The sequence below is a fragment of the Balaenoptera physalus genome (assembly GCF_965194825.1).
Source record: "Balaenoptera physalus genome assembly, chromosome: 6".
In the NCBI taxonomy this organism is placed as follows: Eukaryota; Metazoa; Chordata; class Mammalia; order Artiodactyla; family Balaenopteridae; genus Balaenoptera; species Balaenoptera physalus.
The window spans coordinates 79,024,145-79,051,570 of record NC_138885.1 but is presented as its reverse complement, the minus strand read 5'-3'; the positions used below and the strand labels follow the sequence as shown (position 1 = coordinate 79,051,570).

At 34.6% G+C, this 27,426-nt stretch overlaps 1 protein-coding gene across 2 annotated transcripts in view; it reads right to left on the bottom strand.

Moving 5' to 3' along the window:
• Positions 1-711: 711 nt before the first annotated feature.
• ITGAV (integrin subunit alpha V) overlaps positions 712-27,426 on the bottom strand; it is an 89,399-nt gene continuing 62,684 nt past the window's right edge. For both annotated transcript variants that reach the window (XM_082466676.1, XM_082466677.1), the window contains exons 16-30: positions 27,015-27,073; positions 25,316-25,470; positions 22,269-22,406; positions 17,857-17,924; positions 17,099-17,246; positions 16,479-16,571; positions 14,248-14,327; positions 13,790-13,870; positions 13,176-13,281; positions 12,389-12,547; positions 10,998-11,111; positions 5,755-5,868; positions 5,546-5,653; positions 4,799-4,921; positions 712-4,543 (exon numbers count right to left, since the gene is read on the bottom strand). In XM_082466676.1, the coding sequence (XP_082322802.1) occupies positions 4,448-4,543; positions 4,799-4,921; positions 5,546-5,653; positions 5,755-5,868; positions 10,998-11,111; positions 12,389-12,547; positions 13,176-13,281; positions 13,790-13,870; positions 14,248-14,327; positions 16,479-16,571; positions 17,099-17,246; positions 17,857-17,924; positions 22,269-22,406; positions 25,316-25,470; positions 27,015-27,073 (1,642 nt within the window). In that variant the 3' untranslated portion in view covers positions 712-4,447. The remainder of the gene's footprint in view (positions 4,544-4,798; positions 4,922-5,545; positions 5,654-5,754; positions 5,869-10,997; positions 11,112-12,388; positions 12,548-13,175; positions 13,282-13,789; positions 13,871-14,247; positions 14,328-16,478; positions 16,572-17,098; positions 17,247-17,856; positions 17,925-22,268; positions 22,407-25,315; positions 25,471-27,014; positions 27,074-27,426) is intronic.

Here is a 27,426-nt window from a genome sequence, read left to right as displayed (position 1 = left end):
GTTTCTGCTGCTTTTAGTATCTGCAGTGTCTTTAAAAGTTTCTTTTTTTGCTTCCTATTCCTCATTTCATTCATTGTTATCTGATACAAGCTACTTTGCCATTATTGAAATTGGAAGTCCCTTCAAAATTTTAAATGTCTATGATTCTATGATTTGTAATTGGTGTATTTTAACATTAGTTTCCTTTTGCTCTGTTTGTGACACCTTTTTTCAAATAACTAACACTCTTAAGAATGTGGTTTTTTTAAAAAATTCATATGTTTTTTTTTTAAGCAGATATTCATTTTAAATTATTTATTTATTTATTTATTCATTTTTGGCTGTGTTGGGTCTTCGTTTCTGTGCGAGGGCTTTCTCCAGTTGCGGCAAGTGGGGCCCACTCTTCATCGCGGTGCGCGGGCCTCTCACTATCGTGGCCTGTCTTGTTGCGGAGCACAGGCTCCAGATGCGCAGGCTCAGCAGTTGTGGCTCACAGGCCCAGCTGCTCCACGGCATGTGGGATCCTCCCAGACCAGGGCTTGAACCCGCGTCCCCCGCATTGGCAGGCGGACCCCCAACCACTGTGCCACCAGGGAAGCCCCAAGAATGTGGGCTTTTAAAGAGGTGTGTCACCTCTTTGAGGTCATCCTTTTAGTGCACTACTGCTAGCTCATGTGATTAAAAAACAAAACAAAACAACATAATAGAAGGAAAATATAAAGTCCTTGCACATAAGTGGCACCATATGCTCAAGTTTATTGAACAGACACAAGTTACACACTGGAGACTAATAAGCAGAACACTGTACCAGTTTTCACTAACTCAAATCAAGTTAGTAAATGACAAATTTTAGAAGACACTCATTTTATGTCTCACCCAATGTGGGTGATCACAAGAGAGCTAAATAAAGAAAATTATTTTCTATGTTACTTAGGTAGGAAATTAATTGATATACACAGCTTCCAAGTTACTTTAAGATATTGCAAAGTGTTTCAAAACTAGCAGGGAATAGTTCATGTCCAGCCTGAAATAAAGTGTAAAATGGACCTTTTAGGGGTAAATAACTTCATTCGTATATCCATCTCAAAATCATTCCTTCCTGCTAACAAAAAATACTAATAAATCTCCATTTAGATTAGGTTTACTAAATTAATAATGACTTTGAAATATCTAGGTTTGGTTACATTGTTATATTGCACTTGAGAAGAATGACAAGAAAAATCAAAGATTCAGTACCTCTCCCAAGAAATTCATTATATATCAGAAATTACAATGAAATACAAGCATATATGCATTCTACATGTCCATAGGTTCATCGTTCAAACTAGCCTACCAACAGGTTAAAAGAAATACTCTCCAAAACACTTGAGTATTCAGTCATTTCATTCACCATTTTGGATCCTATATTCGATTTTCAAATTTTATATTTTTTTCTTATTAATCAAACTATCACATATACAAGCTATCCAAGAGCACTAACACAGTGACACTGAGATAAGCAACAGTCAAACACAAGGATTCCACGAATGACTTATTCTTTGCCAAGCTCAACACTACATTCTCTAACACAGGAACATCAATCAACTTACAATTGTTTGCCTTATAAAAAACCAGCAGATCTATTTATTATATACTATACTTTTGCCACATACATCTCTCTTAGGGTCATGATTCACTATGAAAAATCTTTCACATCCTCTTAAGGAAGCCAGTATCGTCTCTAATACTTGAATTTTCTCTTTATATAAAGTATCAGTGAGAATTGACTATGACTAAGTAGTTTCATAACAGGTAGAATTGTGGCACTAATATTTTGATTAATTGTTTTACAATTCAGTATTAAGAACTTAATCAGAATTACAATAACCACCAATTATAAGAAAAAGGTAAAGGGAAGAAAAGGAAAGCGCCTCCCTCACACAAATGGTTCTCAAAATATCAAGTCTGAAATAAATGCCTATTTAAGAAATCAACAACAGCATTAATATTTCTTACCAATATCAAATGTTTTAAATATTCTCAACCCCAACCATGTGTGTTTTCTTAAACTGAATCAGATTATAAGAATTTTACACTCAAAATGGCTTTCAATTCTCAATAAATCACAAACACAGCAGTGATTATTTTTTGACATTTTAACCAAAACATTCACATGCTACTTTAGGGTAAAAAGAAACTCACCATTTCCCAAATATTTTCCTCAAAGACTAGGTTTTTAAATTATACTCCTACCATATTTTTGTACAGATATAAATCTTCATTTTTCTTAAAGAAAATACTATTGCTTTAAACTACATTCCATAAGAGCAATTTAAAGCATCATGTTAATTTCCATGACAACACCCTTCAATCTCCTCCAGTCTAATGCTCTCCCAACTGAGCTATTTTGGCTCCTCCTTCAATCTCCGGTAAAAGATTATACCTTGAGATAAGAGGCCATAAAAGGAACAGATTGTGCAAAAGCAAATAGCAACATTTTTTTAAAAGAGTGACTTTCTATCCAACAGATATTTTCAGGAATGACTGCTATTAGGTGGGAAAACAGGTAAGGTGAACATTGTTCTAGACCAACTCAGTGACTGTCTGGTGGCAGGCCCTAGGATAAAAATATTTTTTTCTTAAAAAACTTTAAATTTATTGGTAATAAAAATACTTACTGCATATGACTAAGATCTTTTGAGCTACTAATAAAATCTATATTACAACACCTATTAATTTTGAAAATCACTAAAGCTAAATATAGGGTCTTGTCAATGTTCTAACTTGTATAACTCACCTACATATGCCTCTATTTTATGAATATATTCTAGCTTAGGCACTTGTTAGGGAGTTATAACACAAGACATGGCAAGATAAATTTCAATTATTTTTAAAACATAGAAAAATATTCAGTTATTTAAGGGACATATTTATCATTGCCTAATGAAGACAGTAGTTAAAAAGCTATCAAACTCTCAATTTCTAATGCACAACATGATGTAATTGCACAAAAATAGGTATAATTAATAGTTATCCCCAGGCCTGGAGGAACTGTGAATAATTCACATATTCCTCTAGAAGGTTCATCACCCTACGGACTTATAAAACTACAACTTGCCACCTGTGCAGCTTTTAATTAAAAATCCTAGAAAAGTAATTTATATTAATAAACCTAAGAAAGTTTAAAAAGGTTTCCAATAACTCAAATTGCTTATAAAATAACCTCTAAGAAGTCATTTTGATAGCTGGTTTCACATGTTAGACTGGTTTATAGACTGGTTTTACATGTTACACCTGGCTTCAACTGAGGTAATATCCATCTGAGCAGCACCACACTATTGCTAGAAGTAAACCAGTGAGCTACTTTAAGAATTTCAATTCCAAGCATTTCTTGCAGGGTTGGGAGGTTGAGTGCAGGTTCCTCTAAGTTATAAAGATTCCTCATTGATCTTGACACATTCTCAGTAACAGTTTTGGAAACGTAAGGAAAAATACATATATAGGAGGAAAATAAATTAATCCCAACTGAAAACTCTTGCTTTAATCTAAGAACAAACTATTAATAAGCAACTCTGTCAAAGAACTACAAACATAGTCTTTTAATTTAAATGCTTCTTTTTTTTTTTTTTTGGATTGTATTGTGTATAGCCAGACTAATGCAATGGAATAAATGTACTTTGGAAATGATTTCCAACTCCATATGGCTTCAAGCATCATGATGTTTAGCAGAAATTAAATGACTACACAAAAGAGGCATTTTTGATTATAAAACTAATTTTTAGTATAAATTGACTTAAAGGATTTGAAATAGAACTTAAACTTATACAAAATAAAATGTAATCAAATGGACTGTGGATAAAAATATAAATAAAAATTTAATAGCATGTACTCAATTTTCAGATTAAAACAAAAAACTGTACCTTTGCTATTACAGGAAAGAGTTTTGATGGGATCACGCTTTCTTCTTTTTTTAAAGTTCTACCACATAGGTAATATTAAAATCCAAGTTTATGCAGTTATAAAGTTAGCTTGAAAACTCAACTGTAGTGTAATGTGTATTAACAGTAAGTATCTCTACAAAAGATGTGGATCCTAAGGCCCAAATGTGGATTGCTTTAAAACAACAAAAACAACAACAAACAAAATCCAACATACAAAATCAGAAACAATAATTGTAGGAGGTACTATTTTAGATAAAGTGGTAACTCAGGCACTACCTGTCTTACGTACATTGAAGAAGATCTATCACTTGAAATGTTATTATTTAAATACCTAAAAATACAAGTCAGTGGATGTGTATTAAATGTATGTCTGAACTTAATTATAATGAAAAGGTTGACAAATATTGCTCTCACTTTGTGCTTAATACCAATGGGTACCATCAGCAGTACAGTCTTGGAACTTTATTCCTCATGAAGGAAATTTTAAAATCTATAATGAAGTTGGTACTTCTAATGGGACAGGATGTAGCACAACTTAAAAATCACAGTTAAGTTTCTGAGTTTCCTTCACCATTTTCATGAGGTTGAAGCTGTTCCCTTTCTTGTTCTTCTTGAGGTGGCCGGACACGTTTAAAGAAGCCCATCTGCCAGGTGAAAAAAAAAACTCACATTACTGCCACATCAATGAAGAATACTGAAAGTATTCTGAGTGACCATATTATGACCAAGAGAATTTAAATGGCACTTAGTTGAATTTTTCTTCCTTCAAATGATAAGGAGTGCTCATCATGCATCATCATTAAAGGTCCCTTTCTTCTTTCCCTCCCTTCTTTTGCTCCCTCCCTTCTCCTTTTCTTCTGCTTCCCCTCCCTCCCTCTCTTCCTAAGTCCATCACTTACCCTGTACATTACAAATACCAAAACAGCCAGTAACAACAATCCTGCGAGAACTGCTAAAATGATCACCCACACAGGTACAGGCATGGGTGCTGGCTGAATGCCCCAGGTGACATTAGTGGTAACCTGTTGGGGGAAAAAGTACTTGAGTTTTAAAAATAGTTCACTGAATCATTCAACAAATATCTGAATGTCTACTATATTTTATGTCAATGTTACATTATTTTCTTTTCTAGTACATGATAATTTATGATTACACATTTGGTATCAATAGCATACACACACACACACACACACACACACACACACACACATGAAACTCTCAACAGGTTAACCTCTGACTGACTCTGAAATGATTTTTAAATAATCCAACCCAGTTTATGATGTGTTGGTCCCATTTTAATCCTCAAATTAAAGATTTATAAAATGCCCTCACTTACTGCAGTTAATTTCCAACTTTCTAACTCTGTGGGGAGAAATTCCCCAAATTTTCCCTCATGAAATTTAGTGATGCTAAGTATCTTACAAAGGACAAGATGCTAAAGTAAAAGGTCTACCTTTAACAATTCTGGGATGGGGGGAGGAAAATAGTAATATTAAACTAGTTTATACTAGGTTATAATCCATTCAAATAACTCAAGTTACTTTAAATTATCAAAATAATTAACTGTCATTATTTAAAATAAAATTAAAATATCTATGGTATTGAACTGAGTGCATTTATTCCATTTCCCCAAATCAATGACTTACCAATGTGGAGTTGAAGATGTCCTCAATTGGAAGGTTCTTATAAGGAAACTCTATGACGTTAAATGAAGCAGACGACTTCAGAGAATATGAATGATTCTGGTTTTCCTTCTATATTGGAATAACAATAAAATGATTTTCTATATGTCAGGCCTTTTTTATTTCTTCAAAAAAATGGATAAGTTTGCTGAATGCTGCATCTGCCCACTTACATTCATAAAGGTCTCAGTCCACAGTAGAGACTTTACATACAGGATTGCACTCTTTCCTCTGTCTAGTCGCCCCACCTGGCAGACAATCTTCAAGCATTCAGCAATTCCACAACCCTGCCAAAAAACTACTTACTTAAAAGAAAAGATCATTCTATCATCTCTTCAATATATGAAAAGTAGACAATGGACTTGTTTTATGTGAAGGCTAAAGAGATGATCTAGATTCTTTTGCCTTAACAGCAGTTAACGTTTAAAATGAGTAGGCTAATAGTTGAATCTATGAATGCTTCTTGTTATGAAGGGGTTGGTTTTAATGTGATTTGTTATGGAAGGATAAGTGCTATAATATTAAAATATTTATTGTTATATCTAGAACTCAACATTCTTTAGGCAAACCCAGAGCATGGTGATTTTATTTAGTAAGACATGAAAATCAGATCACAATATGCCTGTGGAAAAGAAAAAGAAACAGAGTGAATCTTTAATAGCTATTCTACGTCAGACCTGTAGAAATCAAGTGCCATAAGTGTTTTTATCAGTAACTTGAAGGCAGACAGTCAAAAGTAATAAATATTCACCACCTTCTATGTGCTGGTCAAACTGCATTAGACATGTCATATGCATATACCTCACAACAGTGTTATCCAGTAAGTGACACCTCCAGTTGATGAATAGGAATAGAAGCAAACTCCCTTGACCTGATAAAGGGCACCTATGAAAAGCCCACAGCTAACATCATACTTACTGGTGAAAGAATGGATGCTTTTCCCCTAAGATCAAGAACTGGACAACAGTGCCCACTCATGACACTTCTATTCTACATTGTTCAGAAGGTTCTAGCCAGTGCAATTAAGCAAGAAAAAAATTAAATAAATGGTATCCAGATTGGAAAGAAAGAAGTAAAGCTATCTCTATTCAAAGATGATAGAATCTTACTTACAGAAAACTTTAAAGAATCCACAATAAAACTATTAAAGCTAATAAACAAGTACAGAAAAGGTATAGAATACAAGATCAGTATACTAATATGAATTGTTTTTCTATACACTAGCAATGAAAAATATGAAAATGAAATTTTAAAAAACAATTCTATTTTAAATAGCATTTAACAAGAATAAAATACGTAACTAAGGAAGTGCATGACTTGTCACAGAAAACTACAAAATATTTTTGAAAGAAATTAAAGAAGACCTAAATAAACAGAAGACAGCTCATGTTCAAGGACTGAAAGACTTAATATTAAGATGGCAATATTACCAAAGTGATAGACAGATCCAATAAAATTGCTATCAAAATTCCACAAAAAAAAAAATTCCAACTACCATTTTTGTAGAAATGGACAAGCTATCCTAAAATTCATATGGAATTGCCAGGAACCCCAACTAGTCAAAACAATCTTGAAAAAGATGAAAACACTGCAGGGCTCACACTCCCCAATTTCAAAATTTACTGCAGAAGGACAATGATCAAAAAAATTAGGATGCATGTATAGATCAATGGAATAGAATTGAGAGTCCAGAAATAAACCCATACATTCACAGTCAATTCATTTTCAACAAGGGAGCCAAGACCATTTAAAGGGAAGAGACAGGTCTTTCCAATAAATGATGCAGGGAGAGCTAGAAAACCACATGCAAAAGAATGAATCTGGGCCTCTACTTCACACCATATACAAAAATTAACTCTATATGGATCAGAGATATAAAAGTAAGAGCTAAAAGTATAAAACTTAGAAAACCAGGGACTTCCCTGGTGGTCCAGTAGTTAAGACTCTGTGCTCCCAACGCAGGGGGCCTGGGGTTTGATCTCTGGTCAGGGAACTAGAGCCCGCATGCCACAACTAAAGATCCTGCATGCCACAACTAAAGATCCCACATGGCACAACTAAAAGATCCTGCATGCAGCAATGAAGATCCCGCACGTGGCACACAAAGATCCCACGTGCACAACTAAGACCCGGCCTAGCCAAATAAATGAATAAATATTTAAAAAAGTAAAAATATTTTGAAAAGTAAAAAGTAAAAAAATATTTTAAAAAGTAAAAATATTTTAAAAAGTAAAAAGTAAATAAATAAATATTTTAAAAAGTAAAAATAAATATTTTAAAAAGTAAAAAAAGTAAAAAATTGTTAAAAAGTAAAAATCTCCAGGACTTTGGGTTAGGCAATGGTTTTTAAAATGACAGTAAAAATCTAAGCAACACAAGAAGAGATAGACTTGAGAAAAGAAATTTGGACTTCTTTAAATTTAAAACCTTTTTTCCATCAACAAATACTATCAAGAAAGTAAAAAAGACAACTTACAGAATGAGAGAAAATATGTGCAGTAACAGCTCTGATAAGGGTAGTATCCAGAATATATAAAGAACTCCTCATGACTCAACAACAAAAGGCAAACGACCCAATTTAAATATGGGCAAAAGGTTTGAACAGAGATTTTTCGAAAGAAGATATACAAATGAAAAGATGCTCAGCATCATTAGTCATTAGGGAAATCCAAATAAAACTACAATGAGATGCTACTTCACTCCAATGAGGATGACTACAAAAAAAAATTTTTTTTTAAAGGCAACAGCCTTTAAAAAAAAGGCTTGTGACCTGTTGGGCTTGAAGGCTTTGCAGGCTCTGGTTTTCTCTCTGAGTTAGATAGGAAGACACTGGAGTGACACGACCTGACCTACTTTTTTTTTTTTTTTTTTTTTTTTTTTTTTTTTTTTTTAACATCTTTATTGAAGTATAATTGCCTTACAATGGTGTGTTAGCTTCTGCTTTATAACAAAGTGAATCAGTTATACATATACAATATGTTCCCATTTCTCTTCCCTCTTGCATCTCCCTCCCTCCCACCCTCCCCATCCCATCCCTCTAGATGGTCACAAAGCACCGAGCTGATCTCCCTGTGCTATGCGGCTGCTTCCCACTAGTTATCTATTTTACATTTGGTAGTGTATATATGTCCATGACACTCTCTTACCCTGTCACATCTCACCCCACCCCCTCCCCATATCCTCAAGTCCATTCTCTAGTAGGTCTGTGTCTTTATTCCCGTCTTGCCACTAGGTTCTTCATGGCCTTTTTTTTTTTTTTTTCTTTTTTTTTTTTTCCCCTTAGATTCCGTATATATGTGTTAGCATACTGTATTTGTTTTTCTCTTTCTGACTTACTTCACTCTGTATGACAGACTCTAACTCCATCCACCTCATTACAAATACCTCCATTTCATTTCTTTTTATGGCTGAGTAATATTCCATTGTATATATGTGCCACATCTTCTTTATCCATTCATCTGTCGATGGACATTTAGATTGCTTCCATGTCCTGGCTATTGTAAATAGAGCTGCAATGAACATTTTGGTACATGACTCTTTTTGACCTATGGTTTTCTCAGGGTATATGCCCAGTAGTGGGATTGCTGGGTCGTATGGTAGTTCTATTTGTAGTTTTTTAAAGAACCTCCATACTGTTCTCCATAGTGGCTGTATCAATTTACATTCCCACCAACAGTGCAAGAGTGTTCCCTTTCCTCCACACCCTCTCCAGCATTTATTGTTTCTAGATTTTTTGATGATGGCCATTCTGACCGGTGTGAGATGATATCTCATTGTAGTTTTGATTTGCATTTCTCTAATGATTAATGATGTTGAGCATTCTTTCATGTGTCTGTAGGCCATCTGTATATCTTCTTTGGAGAAATGTCTATTTAGATCTTCGGCCCATTTTTGGATTGGGTTGTTCGTTTTTTTGTTATTGAGCTGCATGAGCTGCTTGTAAATCTTGGAGATTAATCCTTTGTCAGTTGCTTCATTTGCAAATATTTTCTCTGACCTACTTTTAAAAGGATCGTTATGGCTTCTATGTGGCAAATAGACTGTCGTGGTGACAGGGGCAGAAATATGGAGTCCAACTGGAGGTTTGGCAATAGTTCAAGTGAGAGAGGAAGGTGGTCTAGGTTAGGTCGTGGCAGTGGTAGAGACGGCAAGAAGGGGCCACATTCTGGCTATTTTGAAAGTAGATAATGACAGAATTTGCTGATATGTAGGATTATGAAGTTTGAGAGAAAGAGGAGAGCCAAGCACCATGCCCAAATTTGGGACAGAGAACAGAGTTGATATTTACTAAAATGTGGACCACCACAGAAAGATCAGAGTTGAGAAAACTCAAGGATATGTTCTTAGAATTAAGTTTAAGATTCCTATTAAATATTTAAGAGGAGTTCCAGTAGGTTGTTGGATAATGGAGTCTGGAGTTCAATGCAGAGGATCGGGTCGGAAATATTAATCAAAGTCATCTACATAGAAATGGTACTTACCAGCCATATGAATGATTAAGATCGTTTCATATGGCACTGTCAGATAGAACCTTCTACAATGACAGAAATCATCAATGTGGAGATACCTGCGCTTCCCGAAGTGGTAGCCACTAGCCACATGTGGCTACTGAACACTTGAAATGTGGCTGGTGTCTACAACACTGGACTGCACAGATCTAACGAATGACCATAGGCGGAGCAGACAAGAACTCTGAGATCTGAGCCCTGGAATACTCTCTAGAGCTTAAAGGTCCGGAAATGGAGATTAAGACAAAGTAGCCAGTTGTGGTAGGTGGACAACCAAGAGAGTAGTGCCCGAGAAGTGAGAGAGGAGTGTTTCACAGAGGAGGAAGTGATTAATTGTGCCAAAAAGTCACTGTGCAGTTGAACTGAATGAAAACTAAGAACCATGGAATCTGGAGATGTGAAAGTAACTGGTGATCACTAATGAACATAAACACTATACCAGGTTCTCTGTTAGTTGATGGTTTGCAGATCTGTTAAATTTTAAAAACTTAAGTGACAAACCTCTTTATAACATTATAGTCATTAGACAGGCTGACTCAATAAAAGTTGATCAGAATGCTAATTATTCTTATATTTCTGTTGAGCCCTTCTGTTTTTTTCTGCAATATTGAACATAAGCTTCAAAGATTAGGGTGAGACCGAGAAAGAGGTCAGTTAAAGGAGTGCAGTCAGAGACGTAAGTTAGAACATAAAATAGTTTTATTAGTAAGCTACAAAGACAGATCATTTGAAGAAAATGTGGCATTAATTCAATTAGGAACAAGGAAAGTAAGAGGAGTGAATGGTATAAAAATATACGGAGTTCTTTCCAGCACAGCTATTGTTCCTTTTGAAATGTTCTTTGGCATCAGTTCTATAATCACATATTTTAAAATATTTAAGGTGCTTGTTGTTGAAATGCCACTTACCAAAGTGTGCACATCTCCTTCACTGAGGGTGAGATCCCGCTTAGTGATGAGATGGTTCCGGTCACCTTGCCCACCAATTGTGTCATTCTTTTCAGTTGTTTGCGAATTTGAGATCTAGGATTACATAAATAAACTGGTGGTAAATAACAATGGAAAATATTTTGCATTGACATTTTGGCATAAACTGTTATACGTGATTGAAATATAGTGACTAAAAATTTGGTATGACAGAAAATTTACCACTTAATATATGGCTAAAACTAAGCAAAGGAAATAAAGATTAGAGTCCTTAATACGCGGGAAAAAAATTACCTCTACCTAGCCATCATTTTCTCCCCTTGCATAGCTAGAGAGGAAACTGATAAAATACTTAGAAAAAGCTTGAAATTTCACAGTGTACATCTGTGATGTATGTCTATCATGAGTATACATTTTTTGCTTTGTTTTCTTAACTTTCCTTACTCCAAACTGTGATAGCTTTTTTTTTTAATAGTTTAAAATTTATTTATTTATTTAGTTAGTTTTGGCTGTGTTGGGTCTTCATTTCTGTGCAAGGGCTTTCTCTAGTTTCGGCAAGCAGGGGCCACTCTTTATCGCGGTGCGCGGGCCTCTCACTATCGCGGCCTCTCTTGTTGCGGAGCACAGGCTCGACGCGCAGGCTCAGTAGTTGTGGCTCACGGGCCTAGTTGCCCCGCGGCATGTGGGATCTTCCCAGACCAGGGCTCGAACCCGCGTCCCCTGCATTGGCAGGCAGATTCTCAACCACTGCGCCACCAGGGAAGCCCCTGTGATAGCTTCTTATCCAAACATATGTGCTAGGATGGAGAAGACTATATCCAAATAGAATTCCATAAAATGACATTTTTCTAGGTCAAGTCAAAAGAGCCAAGAGTAAAATGTTATATCTTATCCCAAAGACAAAAATTTCAACATCCAAACACCCTTGACACATATTACATGTGGATAAACCACTCTGCGATAAAACCAAAGTCAAATTGGGTCACTTAAGAATATCTCCGGATGGGAACTCCCTGGCTGTCCAGTGGTTAGGACTCCGTGCTTTCACTGTCAAGAGCGTGGGTTCAATCCCTGGTCAGGGAACTAAGAACCCGCAAGCTGCGAGACACGGCCAAAAAAAACACAAAGAGTATCTCCGGAGGCTCACTAAACACTACATAAATAAATGGTTTACTAGGACTTCACAGAATTCATCCTTACTCATTACACAAATAAACAACTTAATTCATAGTGTACTGGTTATGAACTAAAATATTTTCGCAGGATAGATTTATTATTAAAACAATTGTTTATTTCATGCATTTCTTTTATAGATTTAGAAAGAAAAGCAATAAAATATCATCATAATAAACAGTTGCTATTAAGCACATTACCTTAATTCTCAAAGGGTTGATCTCCATATCTGAAGTGCAGTTCATTGGCCCATCAATATCATATTGAAGGATGTACAACAAAGTGTTATTGTTATATTTGTAAGGCCACTGAAGATTTAGCATTGCCTTGCTGAATGAACTCGGACCGTTATTTCTCAGCTAATGAGGAGAAGGACATGTAAATACTTTGGGCAAAAATCTATTCTATAATCCTTCCCCTACAGCAACTTTAGGAATCATTAAGCAACAGGATTTGAATAACAGCAGTGTTTCCATAGTTACTCTAATATTACAACATGATCATTATTATGCAAAAGAATCAAATTCAACATCTGCCTCTGCGTAGGGCAGTATAAGTCAGGATGAATACATAAACAAGAGGAAAACGTGAAAAAGTTACTGATAAGTGGCATAGAAAATTTTCTTCCTACAGAACCAAAATTTTATTCAGTGACGTATTCCTTTTATTCAAGTAGAACTAACTGGTTTGATTTTATTATTAAAATAATAATAAAATGTTATTTTTAAGTTAATTTTATTATTATTTTTTACTAATTGGTTTTAAACAACAATTTGTATAAACAGCTTTCTTTTACTACTGGAAGCTACCTGTCTAATAAAAATGAACTTAAGAATAGGGAAAAAATTCAAATAAATCTCTGGTACATACTTAAACTATGCAGAGTTTACATAAAAGTTAAATAGACTTGTTTTTTAAAAAGAGCCTATCTATTCCTCTCTTTGTTGGCTCTCTACCAGGTATCAGTTAAATCCAACAGCTGCAAACCTCGTAGATGTGCTGAACAACTGGCCCAACGTCTTCTTCAGTCTCAGGGTTCTCCTTGTGCTCCCAATTTGGAATCGGAAGAAAGATATGATCAGGACTTGAGACTCTAAACAATGACCAAAGAAAACCTATCATGAATATCAAAATGATATGGTCAGTTCATTTTCAAAAGTACCTAGTGTCCAAATGAATAAAATCAGAATTAAAAAAAAAAAACACCATACATTTAACAGACAAAACAAAAACAAAAACTATACTTGTATGTGTACATGCACAGATGGACATACAAACTACTCTTTATTGAATCTAATGTAACAGGTGAATTGATAACAGGTGAACTTTTACATAAAAGTTCAATAAATTTATTTTGTGCCACTTTTGCCATGTCTGGTTTATTTCCAAAGGGTTATCAAATAAATATTCGGGGCTTTGGAATACACCCAGGACCTTCTTCTTTCTACAGAAGCTACAGCTCTAGTAAAACGACACCGAAACATGGAGTGTCTACTATCCAAAAGAAGCTAGGGGCCCTAAGACTTACTTTTAAGAAGTAACTACTTTTAAAGTAGTTTAAATCATGAGAATGAGATACTCAACTGGGTAATCATACTGACCCTCTTATCTCAACAGCAGCTAAAACAGCAAGGTCAACTTTGTAAGATACAACCGGGCTTACTTTGTCAAAAAGATTGGAGCTGAAAAAGAAAAAAATATATGTAGGACTGACTTGAGCATAATCGTCATCAATAGCATACAGAGGCAAATGCAGTGAAACTAAAAGTAAACAAATTAAAAGCGGTAAAGAAATGACAAACTGCACAAATCAAAATAATTATTTTCATTAGCATTTAATTCCAAGATGATTTTTATTTAACTTTTAGTTTTGTTTTACAAACTCAAAAGCAACATAAATTATTCTTATGATGTAAATATTGATTTTAAAATGCTATAATTAAGTATTAAAATTTTAGTCTATCCTTTTCCAGAATATTTAAGTATATTGCATAACATATTTATAACAAATAATATTTCCTCCATAGGTATTATAAATGGAAAAAAGTTGTTTTCCTACCTTTGGATTTGTAAGTCAAATTTCACGGAAGTATCCATCTCTGATTGCTGGTGCACACTGAAACGAAGACCAGCTAGGAGCTGAAGGAGGAGGGAAAGATGGCAATGTTAGTTAGAACAGCGTCAAATTAGTGAAATTTCAAATCCAGCGTCCAAAGAAAAAAGAATAGGGTTTTTCTGAACTTACAATAAAACTGAAAGTACTCTAGCAAAGATAGTTAAGTCTGATCTTCTATCAAATCTCTATTATTTCAGATACTTGGGCCAATCCATAATGGAGCCTGTTTAACAATGATTAACCATAATTATATCTCCTTATAATATTAACTAATTATCTCCTTATTATATTAACTAATATTAACTTTCTGAAAAATGCAAGAGGAATTGCTTGTTGACCCAATGACGGTATAGTAGTTATGCACAATAATTTGGTGACAGGAAGCTAACACATGAACTTGTGTTAATGGAGCAGGAAGGAAGAAACAGATGGCTTACAAGAGTGAGAGAACTTGGCTAAAAAGGACAGATGTAGGGCCAGAAGCAGAATTTCTCCACGTCACCCACAACTCCATCAATAACAAACATCTTAACTTCTGCAGGAGGTAAATTGTTATTTTAAAGAAAAAACTGAGCTACAAGGTAAGGGAAAGCAGCCTTCTTGGGGGGTCACATAAATGACCTCTAAAAATGGCCCTTCTAAGGGACCTCGTCAAACTGCCTCCCACTTTACAAAGCTTGGAGCCGGCCACAAGAATCAACCTGGAATTATCTATACTGAGTGAGCAGTGAGTGAGAAAGCTAGAGAGAACGAGAATATAAGAAAATAAAAAGCATGCTCCTGCTTCCCACTAGCTATCTATTTTACATTTGGTAGTGTATATATGTCCATGACACTCTCTCAAAGCAGCCGCATAGCACAGGGAGATCAGCTCAGTGCTTTGTGACCGCCTGGGGGGGTGGGATGGGGAGGGTGGGAGGGAGGGAGATGCAGGAGGGAGGAGATATGGGAACGTGTGTATATGTGTAGCTGATTCACTTTGCTATAAAGCAGAAACTAACACACCATTGTGAAGCAATTATACTTCAATAAAGATGTTTAAAAAAAAAAAAAGCATGCTCATTTGTTAATGAAACATTGTAGTTAAAAACTGTGTTAAATACATGTGAAAAAATGCAACTCTGGGTACTTTGTTCAAGCCCTTTTCCCTAAGAGACCTTATATCTAGAAATAATAATGACTTTAATGGAAAATATATTTAAAGAAATATGAAATATTTATTTTTATTGAAATATATTTGACATATAACACTGTAAATTTAAGGTTGATTTGATACATTTATACACTGTTATATGATTGCCACTGTGGCAATAATTGCACCTCCGTCACATAACATAATTATCATTTCTTTTTTCTGGTTGGAATTATTAAGACCTAGTCTCTTGCAAGTTTGATGATTATAATACGTTACTGTTGTCTATAATCACTATGCTGCACATTAGAGCTCTAGACTTACTTGCAAGTCTGTACCCTTAAACATCTAATGGGAGAGATGTTGTTTATATGGGTAGATACGTAATATTCAGCCCCATATTATCATAGATCTTCAAATTACCAATATCTATGTGCTTATTAAATTAAATTCTATCGAAAAGGTAACATGAAATATACTGTTGATTTTTTTTTTTTTCCTTGATAATAGGAATTCTACAAGGTATATTTTTGTTTCCTTTTTAGAGGATTTGGGAAGCAACCCACTGAGCGCTTCTTCTCAAGCTCCTGGGCTCCCTTCTACACCCCCTGAAGGGGAGCCTGATCTAATCACTGTGCTCTTTGATCCTATTGGGATGACCATATAGGTTTCAAGTTAATGAGATCATTCTAACTCACTTAAGAATGACAGTCTTGGTATTTGTCAGAGTAGCTTTGAGGATGCATTAAAGTGTTAGTTTAAAATATCAAAGTTACAATCTCAGTCCTTAGTTTCAAGCATGTTCTCATCCATTTACCCAATTGAAGGTGAAGAGCAGCTTACTGAATACAGGTAATAACACAACCCATTACTTTAGTATCTTAATCAAAACTAAACTCTGATGATCACTACATTCTAAATCAAAGCCAGTTTAGATATTATTTTGAAGTGCTTATAAAAAAATGACTATGGACAAACCCACAGAAAAATATGCTATTCTCTATAAAAGAAAAATAAAATCCATTGAATTAAAATGTCTTACTTGAGTTCCAGCCTTCATTGGGTTTCCAAGGTCACATACCACCTGGCGGGTTTGGTTTTCTGTCTTAAAGGCACAGGAAAGTCTTGCTAAAGCCTTTGATAGACAAAGAAAAAGGATTGAAAGGAAAATAAATTAATGACCAAAAAAATGCAGAAGCCACAGTAAGACTTTAAAGTTCCTAGACAATATCATGCAGTTGGATGTTTAGGTTTCTTGCTTTACAAAGCAAATGCATCTATTTGAGCAATGAGGGGTACGGGGGAAACCAGAATTGTGTACAACTGCCACATATAGAGTCAAAGTGTTTCTGAATGATCCCTAGAGGACATAGATACATAACCATATTACCTCTGAAAAATTATTTGATGGCCAGGCTTAGATACTTTATCCATCTGACCCTGCTTCAGGCACTTAGCTAGCAGTTTTTTAAATGTCCTATCAATGCATTATGTAAAGTTATTAGGCTTGAAAGGAATTATGTAAGATAGGCACTCCATTGTCTAGCAATTTAGCCTTAGGTAGACTGGGTAAGCTTGTACTACACTAAATAGGGGAGCAGCTCATTAACGTTAATGAGAACTATGAGTGCATTTCGATTTTTAAAGAGGCAGCTTGCTTACTTCACTGTTGCGGACCACCCCGATGAAATCGGCCTGCGGTGGGATGGAAACGATGAGCTCAGCTTCATAGGCACCTTCCCCCTGATTCTGAGCCTTAACAATCAAGGTCAGAGGGTTGTCGTCCCCAATATAGATCTTCTTTTGATCACTACGAGTTAACACAAATCTAGACAATGAAAAAAGACTGCACGGCGAGAGCATGACTATTCAAAGCACTGACATGTTCAACAGTGTCTCGAGATTTTTTAAGACTACTCTACAGCTCAACAGAAAACTGGAAATAGCACACTGGGTGCAAATCCAATGCTTCTCCCAGTAAAAGAAAACACTGATGCCTTTAGCATATCACTATCACTCATATGTATTATGGAAGTAATTTTATATCCCTTTGTACTTATTGATCCCCTGATTTTTTTTCTAAAGGCTGAATTAATCATTTGTCATGATACTCACAATATTCGCTATAATTTATACATCGTATAAAATGGTAGTAAGTCCTTTAGTTAAGAGTATCTTTAAGAGGATATAATGTTACTTTGTGACACTACTCAATGCTGAATAGGAAGAGATCTGTTAACCTAGGTAGCTAGTGAAAACATAGCACCTATTTTTTTTAAAGCTCAATATTTATAGCTTTACTGAAAACCATGCGTTATCCTCCAACGTAACTAATTCTCATTACTATTACTTTAATAGAAAAATGTGTTCTTTCATTTAAATTTCTTATTATACAGTCTATTATTTGGAGCAAAACTTACCTATCTACAGAAACTTCCAGTTTGGGTTTACAGACATTGTCTTCACCACAGTCAAGCAGAATATGAGCCTAGAAAAAAATTTTATTTTTCTCTACATGAATAAATACCAGTACAGGTCACATATGCAGTGTATATCAATATATATGTGGATGTATATGAATATACATTTATGCACACATGTATATATTTATATATACTCTACTTGTATATATACCTGAATTCAAAAGGGATCATGGCTGCCTATTTTTAAATAGGTCAGTCTTAGCTAGTAAGAATGAAAAGGAAGAAAAAGATTCATAGGGTATAATACAATTAGTTGGAACCTTTAGTTGGAACCTTTTACAATTAGTTGGAACAATTAGATAGAACCTAGTTCTATCTCAAATTAAGCTGTTATGATTTTGGAATGAAGTACAGAAGAGAAGGTAATATTCAAGAAATGAAGGTTCTACTTTACTCAGCTGCTGCTAGCTAAGTTGTGTGATCTTGTGCAAAATAAACTCCTTTCTAGAATTTCACATTACAGACTATGCCTCTGCAGAGCATAAAAGAATAAGGAGTTGTGGGTATACAGCAGCAATTCAGACAGACAGACCAAAGGGAACAGAAACTGGACAAAAGGAGCCCAGCATTGGCATGGTCATTTGGAAGGAGATAAAGAAAAAGGAACCAAAAGTATTAGAATTAGCAGATCCAAGATAGGTACAATAAGCAAAGACCTGCACTTTCTCCCTCTAGATATGACCATAAGATGTGCCAGCTGGAACATTATAGAAAACCCAATAGCAATAGTGGGAGGAACCTGAAGAAGTTAGGCAGGATGTGAAAGAAGAAATTGATAAAAGGAAATAAAAAAAAGATGAAGCCATTCTTGGTTTGTCTATTGTTAACATCCAAAGGGCTTCAGGCCCAAAGGCAGACAAAAAGGAGAGAAAAAGATTTAAAGGGAAAAAACAGTGACAGGCTTTCTTAAAAAACAAAACAAAACAAAACAAAAACTGTATGTTTCCAAGTCACAAGGGAGGCACAGCTCCCCAGAATAGAATTGTATGGTAGAGATCTTAACTGTCAGTTTAATTGGGATGAAACCCAACAGTACCTGTGAACTAATTCAATGACCTAGATGTAAACAGTTGCTATGCACTTCAAGAAGATGGGGGGAAAAGGCCAGGACCAGTAGAAGAAATCTGAGGTGACTCCATAAGTGATACCAAATACAATCACTGCTAATTTAGTTCATGAACAAAGAACGGATATAATGATATGTGATATGGTGTGTATTAAAAGTCCCAGTTAGAATGATGAGTATCTGAAGTTTGGAATGAAAAGTATTATGAAATATTTTTTTTCAACATCTTTATTGGAGTATAATTGCTTTACAATGGTGTGTTAGTTTCTGCTGTATAACAAAGTGAATCAGCTATACATAAACATATATCCCCATATCTCCTCCCTCTGTGTCTCCCTCCCGCCCTCCCTATCCCACCCCTCTAGATGAACACAAAGCACCGAGCTTTTGTGTATATATGTCAATACAACTCTCTCACTTCCTCCCAGCTTACCCTTTATTATGAAATATTAATAAACTATGGTAAAGGGATATTTGACTAACTACCACTCTACATTGAAGAGAGAGGATTAAACTGGCATTGGTGCAGCTATAGCCTTAAAATATGCTATCAGAAAAGATAGTTTCAGAGATGGAAAAGACAAAGCAATGTCTTCCGTTCACAGAGAACTAAATCTCTACAGTTACATACTTAATATCTTGTACAGAGTAAGAACTTAATACATATTTGAATGAATAAATGGAGGGTGGGAAAAAAAAAACCCTCTTTCTGCAGGAAGCATGAAATCTCTAACTCCAAAGGATTAGGGTACAGAAAGGGAAACTCAAGAGCTGCCCTGTATGATACAGTAGCCACTAGTGAGCCACATGTGGCTTTTGAGCACTTGAAATGTATCTAACGTGACTGGGGAATTGAGTTTTATATTTCATTTAATATTAATTAATTTAAATTTAAAAACTGATACTTGATTCTGCTACTGAAAAACTTTTAGTATGTTTAGAACAACTTGGCTATGTGAATCTACTTTTTCAATTATAAATTATATGAGTTCTAAATACAGAAAAAATATTTCTGATGAAGCTTTAGCATCTGAATTGAGATGTGCTGTAAGTATATAATACACTCTGGATTTTGAAGACCATAAAAAACAGAACTTAAAAAATTTCACAGAAAATATGACTATTTGGAAATATGGTCTTAAAGAAGTAATTAAGTTAAAATGACATCATTAGGGCGGGCCCTAATCCAATATGACTGGCGCTTTATAAGGAGATCAGGACATAGACACAGAGGGGAAACATGTGAAGACACAGGGAGAAGATGACCACCTACAGGCCAATGGGAGAGGCCTCAGAGGAAACCAACCCTGCAGACACCTTCATCTCAGACTTGGAGCCTCCAGAATTGTTAGAAAATAAATTTCTATTATTTAAGCCACCCATTCTGTAGTATTTTGTTATGGCAGTCCTAGCAAACTAATACAGATATATTATTAAAATTAATGTCACCAGTTTTCTATGTTTTTTTTTAATGTTACTGACCAGTATATTTAAAATTACAAATGTGGCTAACATTATATTTCTAACAGACAGCAGTACTTCGTAGAGAGAGTACAGTAAAAAAGTTTGTAATATGACCAGTGAAATAAAGGGCCATTTTAGAGAGAAGTAAATAAGAATGATGGGATAGGTAATTAACATTGAAATGAGAGTACATAATAAAGCTAAGAATACAGAAAAAAAGATGCCTAAGAGTAGGTAATGTCGTTGCTGGAACAAATGTAGAACACAAAGGAAACAAAGATTCAAATAATGAAGAAAGTGGGGTGGGGACAGGGAAGAAAACCAAATATTACTGAAGTTATTATTCCCTCAAAGTGTTTTCAAAAGTTAACCAATTTGGGGCTTCCCCAGTGGCACAGTGGTTGAGAGTCTGCCTGCCAGTGCAGGGGACACGGGTTCGAGCCCTGGTCTGGGAAGATCCCACATGCCGCGGAGCAAATGGGCCTGTGAGCCACAATTACTGAGCCTGCGCGTCTGGAGCCTGTGCTCCGCAACAGGAGAGGCCACGATAGTGAGAGGCCCGCGCACCGCGATGAAGGGTGGCCCCCGCTTGCCACAACTAGAGAAAGCCCTCGCACAGAAACGAAGATCCAACACAGCCATAAATAAATAAATAAATAAATAAAATTAAAAAAAACAATAAAATAAAATGCGCTTTATTTAAAAAAAAAAAAAAAAAGTTAACCAATTTGATTAGCTGGCTTTAAACTGTATTGGTATTAAAGAGATTGGTGATCTCAGTAAACTAAACAAAAGTAATGTTAACACTAATAAATAGTTTCCAAAAAATTCTAAAATTATAAAGAGAAAATCACCATAACTCCTATAACAAAACACATAATGTAAAAGGACAAGTAACAATTAACTTTTCTAAAAAATGTAAAATTGAATGACAGACTCTAAGAGGCTCAGCTGTTCCTTATTAAATTATTAATCAACATAATATTGTATATCCCCTAAAAATAAAAATGGTAAAAAATATGAACACAGAACTATGTTTACAAGTTCTATATTAATGGGTAGTAGAAAGCAGCACGTATACTATTCACGTGCAAAATGAAATATAAAATAAATTGTTAAAATATAAAAATTACAAAAGACTTTAAAAAATTTTAATTTGCCTTATGCTGCTGTCATGTATAGTCTTCTCAAATTATGAAAATAAAATAGTTTATGAGATCTTAGCAAGTTAGACAAAAAAGTAACAACCTAAATTTAGGGTAAAGCATTCTATGAGAGCAGAAATATTAATCTAAAAATATGAACATGTAATAAAAGAGGAAAAAATAGGAAATACAATAACATTTGAATGTATGGGTTTTACACAGGATTTTCTAAAAATATTTTAATATAGTCTTTATAAAATTTTATGTTGCTATATTTGGTTTTATGAAAAGAATGATTTATGTACTATATATGCATATATGTGTGTACATACACTATTTTTTACAATTAAAATATAAATCAAAGGTAATATAAATAAACTTGTTTAGCAAAATATAAAATACTATGTAAGTAAATTGGCATTTTGTTGTTTTCCTTGAATTATTTTACTGTTTTATGTGTATGAAATGCGACCCTGTCTTCCTCTGCATATCTCTAAGTTCTGAGCGGCTTTAAATGTCTTTGACGTGAAAATCCAGATTCCTTCCCCTCTGACTTCTCTGACTAAAACCCAACATTATAAAAGCAATCTCTTATGCTATTTAACAATATGAACTGTAAGACTTTAAAAAAGATAAAAGTATAAAATTAATGATAAATTAATAAAGTACAGTACCTGTCGACTAATATTGGCAGGAGTGAATTGGTTAAGAATAGGCTGCAAGCCTGTCGCATCAGCAGCTGTTCTATAATCCAACCGATACTCCATAAAAATAGTAATCGGAGTGAGTTTGTCTCTAAATTCAGATTCATCCTAAAAATGGAAAAGCTTTGAATTAATGATGACATCAACCTATGACATCAAGCTATCTGGAGAAATCCATAAGTGCACAATACAAAGCCAGCTGTATTCACCCCTTGATCAAATTCTACAAAAACTCTTTGAAAAACTACACTTATATAAGAATAGAATATCCAAAAAGAAGATTATAATTATCCAGTGAGAACCCTTAATCAACTTTGTTTTATAATGTAATATTTGATTCACACAAAAATATATGAGGCATGTTAATAAAATGAGCACTCAAACACACAGCCAATGTAAGTAATAACTAGGACATAACCTATATTGCTTAAGCTACCCACATGCTCTTTTCTCTTTTCATCCCTTTGTCTTCCTTCCAGAGGTAACCATTCCCTTGCTTGCTTTCAGCAGTTTTACTCTAGTGTGTGTGTCCCTAAACAATATGTTCTTCAGATTGCTTTTCCTGTTTATTTTTAAATGAGACCATACGTATTCTTCTGTCATTTGCTCTCTGTTCAACACTTTTAAAGATTCATTCATGCTGTTGCATGTAGCGAGGTTAATTTTTACTGTTGAGTAATATTTATCATATAATAATTTATTTACAATTTATTTATCAATTCTTCTGTCAAAGGTTATTTGGACTGCTTTGGGTCTTTGGTTTGTTTTTGCTATTACCAAAAAAAAATGTTGTAATGTTGTAATGTATTGCTCTACATAGTGGCAAGGAGATTTGTCAGCTCTGTAAGATACAATATTATTTTCCAAATTCTTCATATTGGCAATTTACACTGCCACGAGCAATGTGTAAGAACTCTGATTAACTCACATCTTGACCAAGCAATAGGTACTGGCAGACTTTGAGTGTAAAATGGTATTTCTTCATAATTGTAACTTGAGGTATTTGTCTTGTTTGCTCACATCATGAATAGTTATTTAATTTAATCAAAAACCTTTCCCTACACTTAAGTAAGATGGCCATGGTTTCAGTCTATTCATGTGTAAAGTTACACTTCTATACTTTCAATGTTAACCCACCCTAGGATACATCCAAGTTGGTCTGTTTTTTAATCTTTTTTATAAACTGCTAGGATTTACTTTGTTTATATTTGGTTAGTAATTTTACATCTATGTCTTTGTATAAAACTGTCATGAATTCTCCTTGCTTATACTAGCCTCGGTCAGCCTGGGTATCAGTTACACTACCTTCACAGAATAAGCTGGAAATATATTTTATTTTTCTATTCTAAGAGTTTAACATTGGAATGTCTCATTCTTGACAGTTTGGTAGATATTGCCTATAAAATCATCTAGGTCTTGTGATTCCTTTGTGTAAAGATTATTAACTGCCAGTTCAATTTTTTTTAATGGTTTATATGGTTAAATGAATTGTTCGGGTTCTTCAAATGACAGCTGTGTTGTGTTTTTCTAAGAATGTCTTTGCTTTCTCTCAGTTTTTCTATGTCTTAGCACAAGGTTATTCATAATATTTTATTATTTTAATTCCTCCATTATCTATAGGTACATCCTTTTTCAATTCCTATTTTTGTGGAGGTTTTGGGGGGTTTGTTTTTCCTTCATTTTTTTCTCAATCTTTCATTTAAATTAAATAGCATTTAAGGCTATACATTTACCTTTACATTCTGCTTCTGGGATACCCTACACATTTTGATATGTAGTATTTTCATTATAATTCACTTCTAAGTAAATTTCTAATATGATCTCTTTTTTGATCCATAAGTTACTTAAAATCACAATTCCTAATTCCCAATTTATCTTTGTTATTGATTTCTAAAAATTGCACTGTAATCAAATAGCATATTTTCTATGATTCCAATTGTTTCAGATTTGTTCAGACTTCCTTTATATGTATATATGGGGAACTTTTATATTCTCTAATTGTTGGATGTCAAGATCTATATAGGTATATAGGTATACTAAATCGAGCTTGTTAATTATGTTGAGTCTTCTAAATCTTTACTGATGTTTTTGTCTTTTTTTTTTTTTTTTTGGCCATACCATGGGGCATGCAGGATCTTAGTTCCCCGACCAGGGATCGAACCTGCACCCCCTGCAGTGGAAGCATGAAGTGTTAGCCACTGGACCACCGGAGAAGTCCTGATGTTTTTGTCTTTTAAAAAAAATTTCATCCTTTATTTCATTAAATATTTTATACACACTTATATTTTGTAACTGATCATTCTAACATCTCAAGCTTTTGCAGGACTAAGATTTATTTGCTGTGTCTTCTAATGGCCTATTTCCTGGTGTGTTTAGTACTTTTTTTAGAAATGAATTCCTATTTGATTGAACTTAACCTATGGGACCCATACTAGATTGTTCCAGTGAGATCTTGTATTTACTCTTGCAGGAGTCAGGGCGCATCTTTGTTTTGGGAACACTTTAGCCTTGTGGAAGACTCTGCACCTAATGCAGGAGGCTCAGGTCAGACCCCTGGTTTCAGGCGAGCCTGAACCCCTGTGCTGGTGTCTGCAAATACAGCTCACCCTCCGCCCAGTCTCCATCCCTCCCTCCCTAGTCATCCTGGCTCACACACTTGCTTACAACTCACAAGTCAGGTTTAGACAATGGAGTTTTTTCATTGATTGCTTATGGCGGGGGGCAGGGGGGTGGGGTGGATTTCTTTTACTGTCTTGAGAGTCCAGCAATATTTAAGAAATATGTTTGTCATAATTTATTCAGTAGCATTGTTGTGGAAAGGCCACGTGCAATATCCAGTCTGACAAGCGTAGAAGTCCATTACTCAAGTTTGACTCTTTAAAAAGCCCAATTTCCTCAAATGCATTTTTCTGTCTTCTTTTTGATTTACTACCAAAAAAATTTACAGAAAGTGAAAATCATTTAGGTGAAAAGAAAAAATAATAAGTAGAAAGAAGAGATAATGGATAATCTCTTACCCGCAGATATGCTATTAGTTCTTCACATTGCATCTGTCCCCCCCTTGAGATGGTCATGTTCTTGGAGTGACCCGGGGACCTGTTATGGAGAAACAGTGCTCGTCGAATTGCTCCTTTTTGCTTGAGTTTATCCAAAAGAAGCTCCACCTGGAAGTCTATACAAACCAAAGGATTTATAACCAACATAATCTTTATGGACACCTATCTGTCCTAAATATCTCGAGTTTTCATTTAAACAGAGATACATATTTATCCCTTAAGAAGTAATCTGCTTCTGATTCATTAAAAATGTCTATACATTGTAGTGAGATGACAACAGATTAATTCTGAATAAATATTTAATAATTAAATAACTGATCCAACTATCCCCAAATTAATGTCATCTATTAAATGGAGACAATAGATAATGATGGTAATAAAACAACTATCAGATAGAGGGGAAATTTTTTCTTTTAATTTAAGCTGAGAGGAGGAAGTTCAGTAATAAAATATATGAATTAAGACTTTTATCACTAATGCAGGTAGCAGGACTCTTGCTGACTGTGATTAAGAAATGTTTACTAATATGCACCCACACCCCATACCATTACATTCACCATCATGACGAATGAGCAGTTTGCATCACTTGCAACTCCTACTTCTAATGAAGCTACTGTATCAAACTATCAGGTAAATATGTCCCTCAAGAAGCAAATGACCAAATATAGCTGACTGGGTCAAGAATCATCTTAAAATGAATGTGCAGCCAGTGAACAGTCTGAAGCACAGTTGCTAGATTACTGCCTTCTAACATCAGTTCTTCTTTAAATAGTTTCTTCAAAGGAGTTAAGAGTGCAGATCTTTAAAACCACAAATCTCTTCCTAAGTTTCTCTAAATGTTGAACTTCATGTCAAATTTGAGTGAAAAGCCAGGGTCATTTTGCTTCTCGTTCTGTTCCACCCACCCTTTGAGAAATAGCAAGCTCCTGCTTCTGGCCTCTTGAAATTGTCATTTCCCCTGTGCAAAATACTCCTCCAGACATCCCTTAGCTCCTTCATTTCCTTCAGGTCTTTACTGAAAAGTTACCTTCCAGAGAGACCCTTTCTTGCTACTCTATGTGAACTTTCACGCACAAACACACCCCACAACAGACTCAGTCCTCTATCCGGAGTCTTACTGTTATTCCTTAGCACATATACCGACAAATCTCCACAACAGTTACTTAACTCTCCTACCTTGCTCTCATAATCACATAAACCATTTTTTGGAATGGAAGAGTCAAGTTAGAATTTGCTGTGTGGGCTAAATTTAGTGGTCTAACTTTTTTTCCTTCTCTCTATTTCTAAACCACCTCTACTCTGGAGATTACTGCGGCTTCTCTAAGACATAAAGTATAAACTTTTCAGTAGGTCATTGACTTATAAACAATGATACTTATTTCTCCTAGAGTTCATTTGTCTCACAATGATAACTGTTTAACTTTCTAAAGGCCATATTTACCACTAATTGTTCACAATGTCAATAAATGTATTATTTCTGAATTGGCTTAAGAGTTGTCAAACAAAATTATGTTGCAATATTAGATGTCTTTAAGCATAAACATTCAAATAAAAAGCAATAACAACTACTTGAATAACTATTCAAATGTCCTAAAACATTTTTTAAGTGCTGTGTATGCAGCATCATTAAAATAATATAATTTTTCCACAGAACACTTACTAAGTTTCGTGGGAAGTGCTCCTTTGCCATCTGCCTTTAAGCAGAACCTGACATTAAAACTGTAGAAAAATAAAAAATACATACAAATCCCATAATCCAGGTTAGACATTTTTCCCATTTATATAGCATTATTTATTTATTTGTTTGTTTGTTTATTTATTTATCTTGGAATTGGAATTACAATTCGAACTTTAAAATACCATAAAGTCTTATCACAATGCCTACAATTAATTTTTTTTAAAAGACAGTAAAAGAGATTATCTATGCCTCTCTTATTCTCTTATTTATTATTTGAAAAATTCACTATAGGTGACATAATCTGATATTACCATGTAACAGTTTCCCCCTTTCCCCCCAAAATACACAAAATAGATGAAATTATAGTATATTGCTTAAAAAATTAAATATTTAC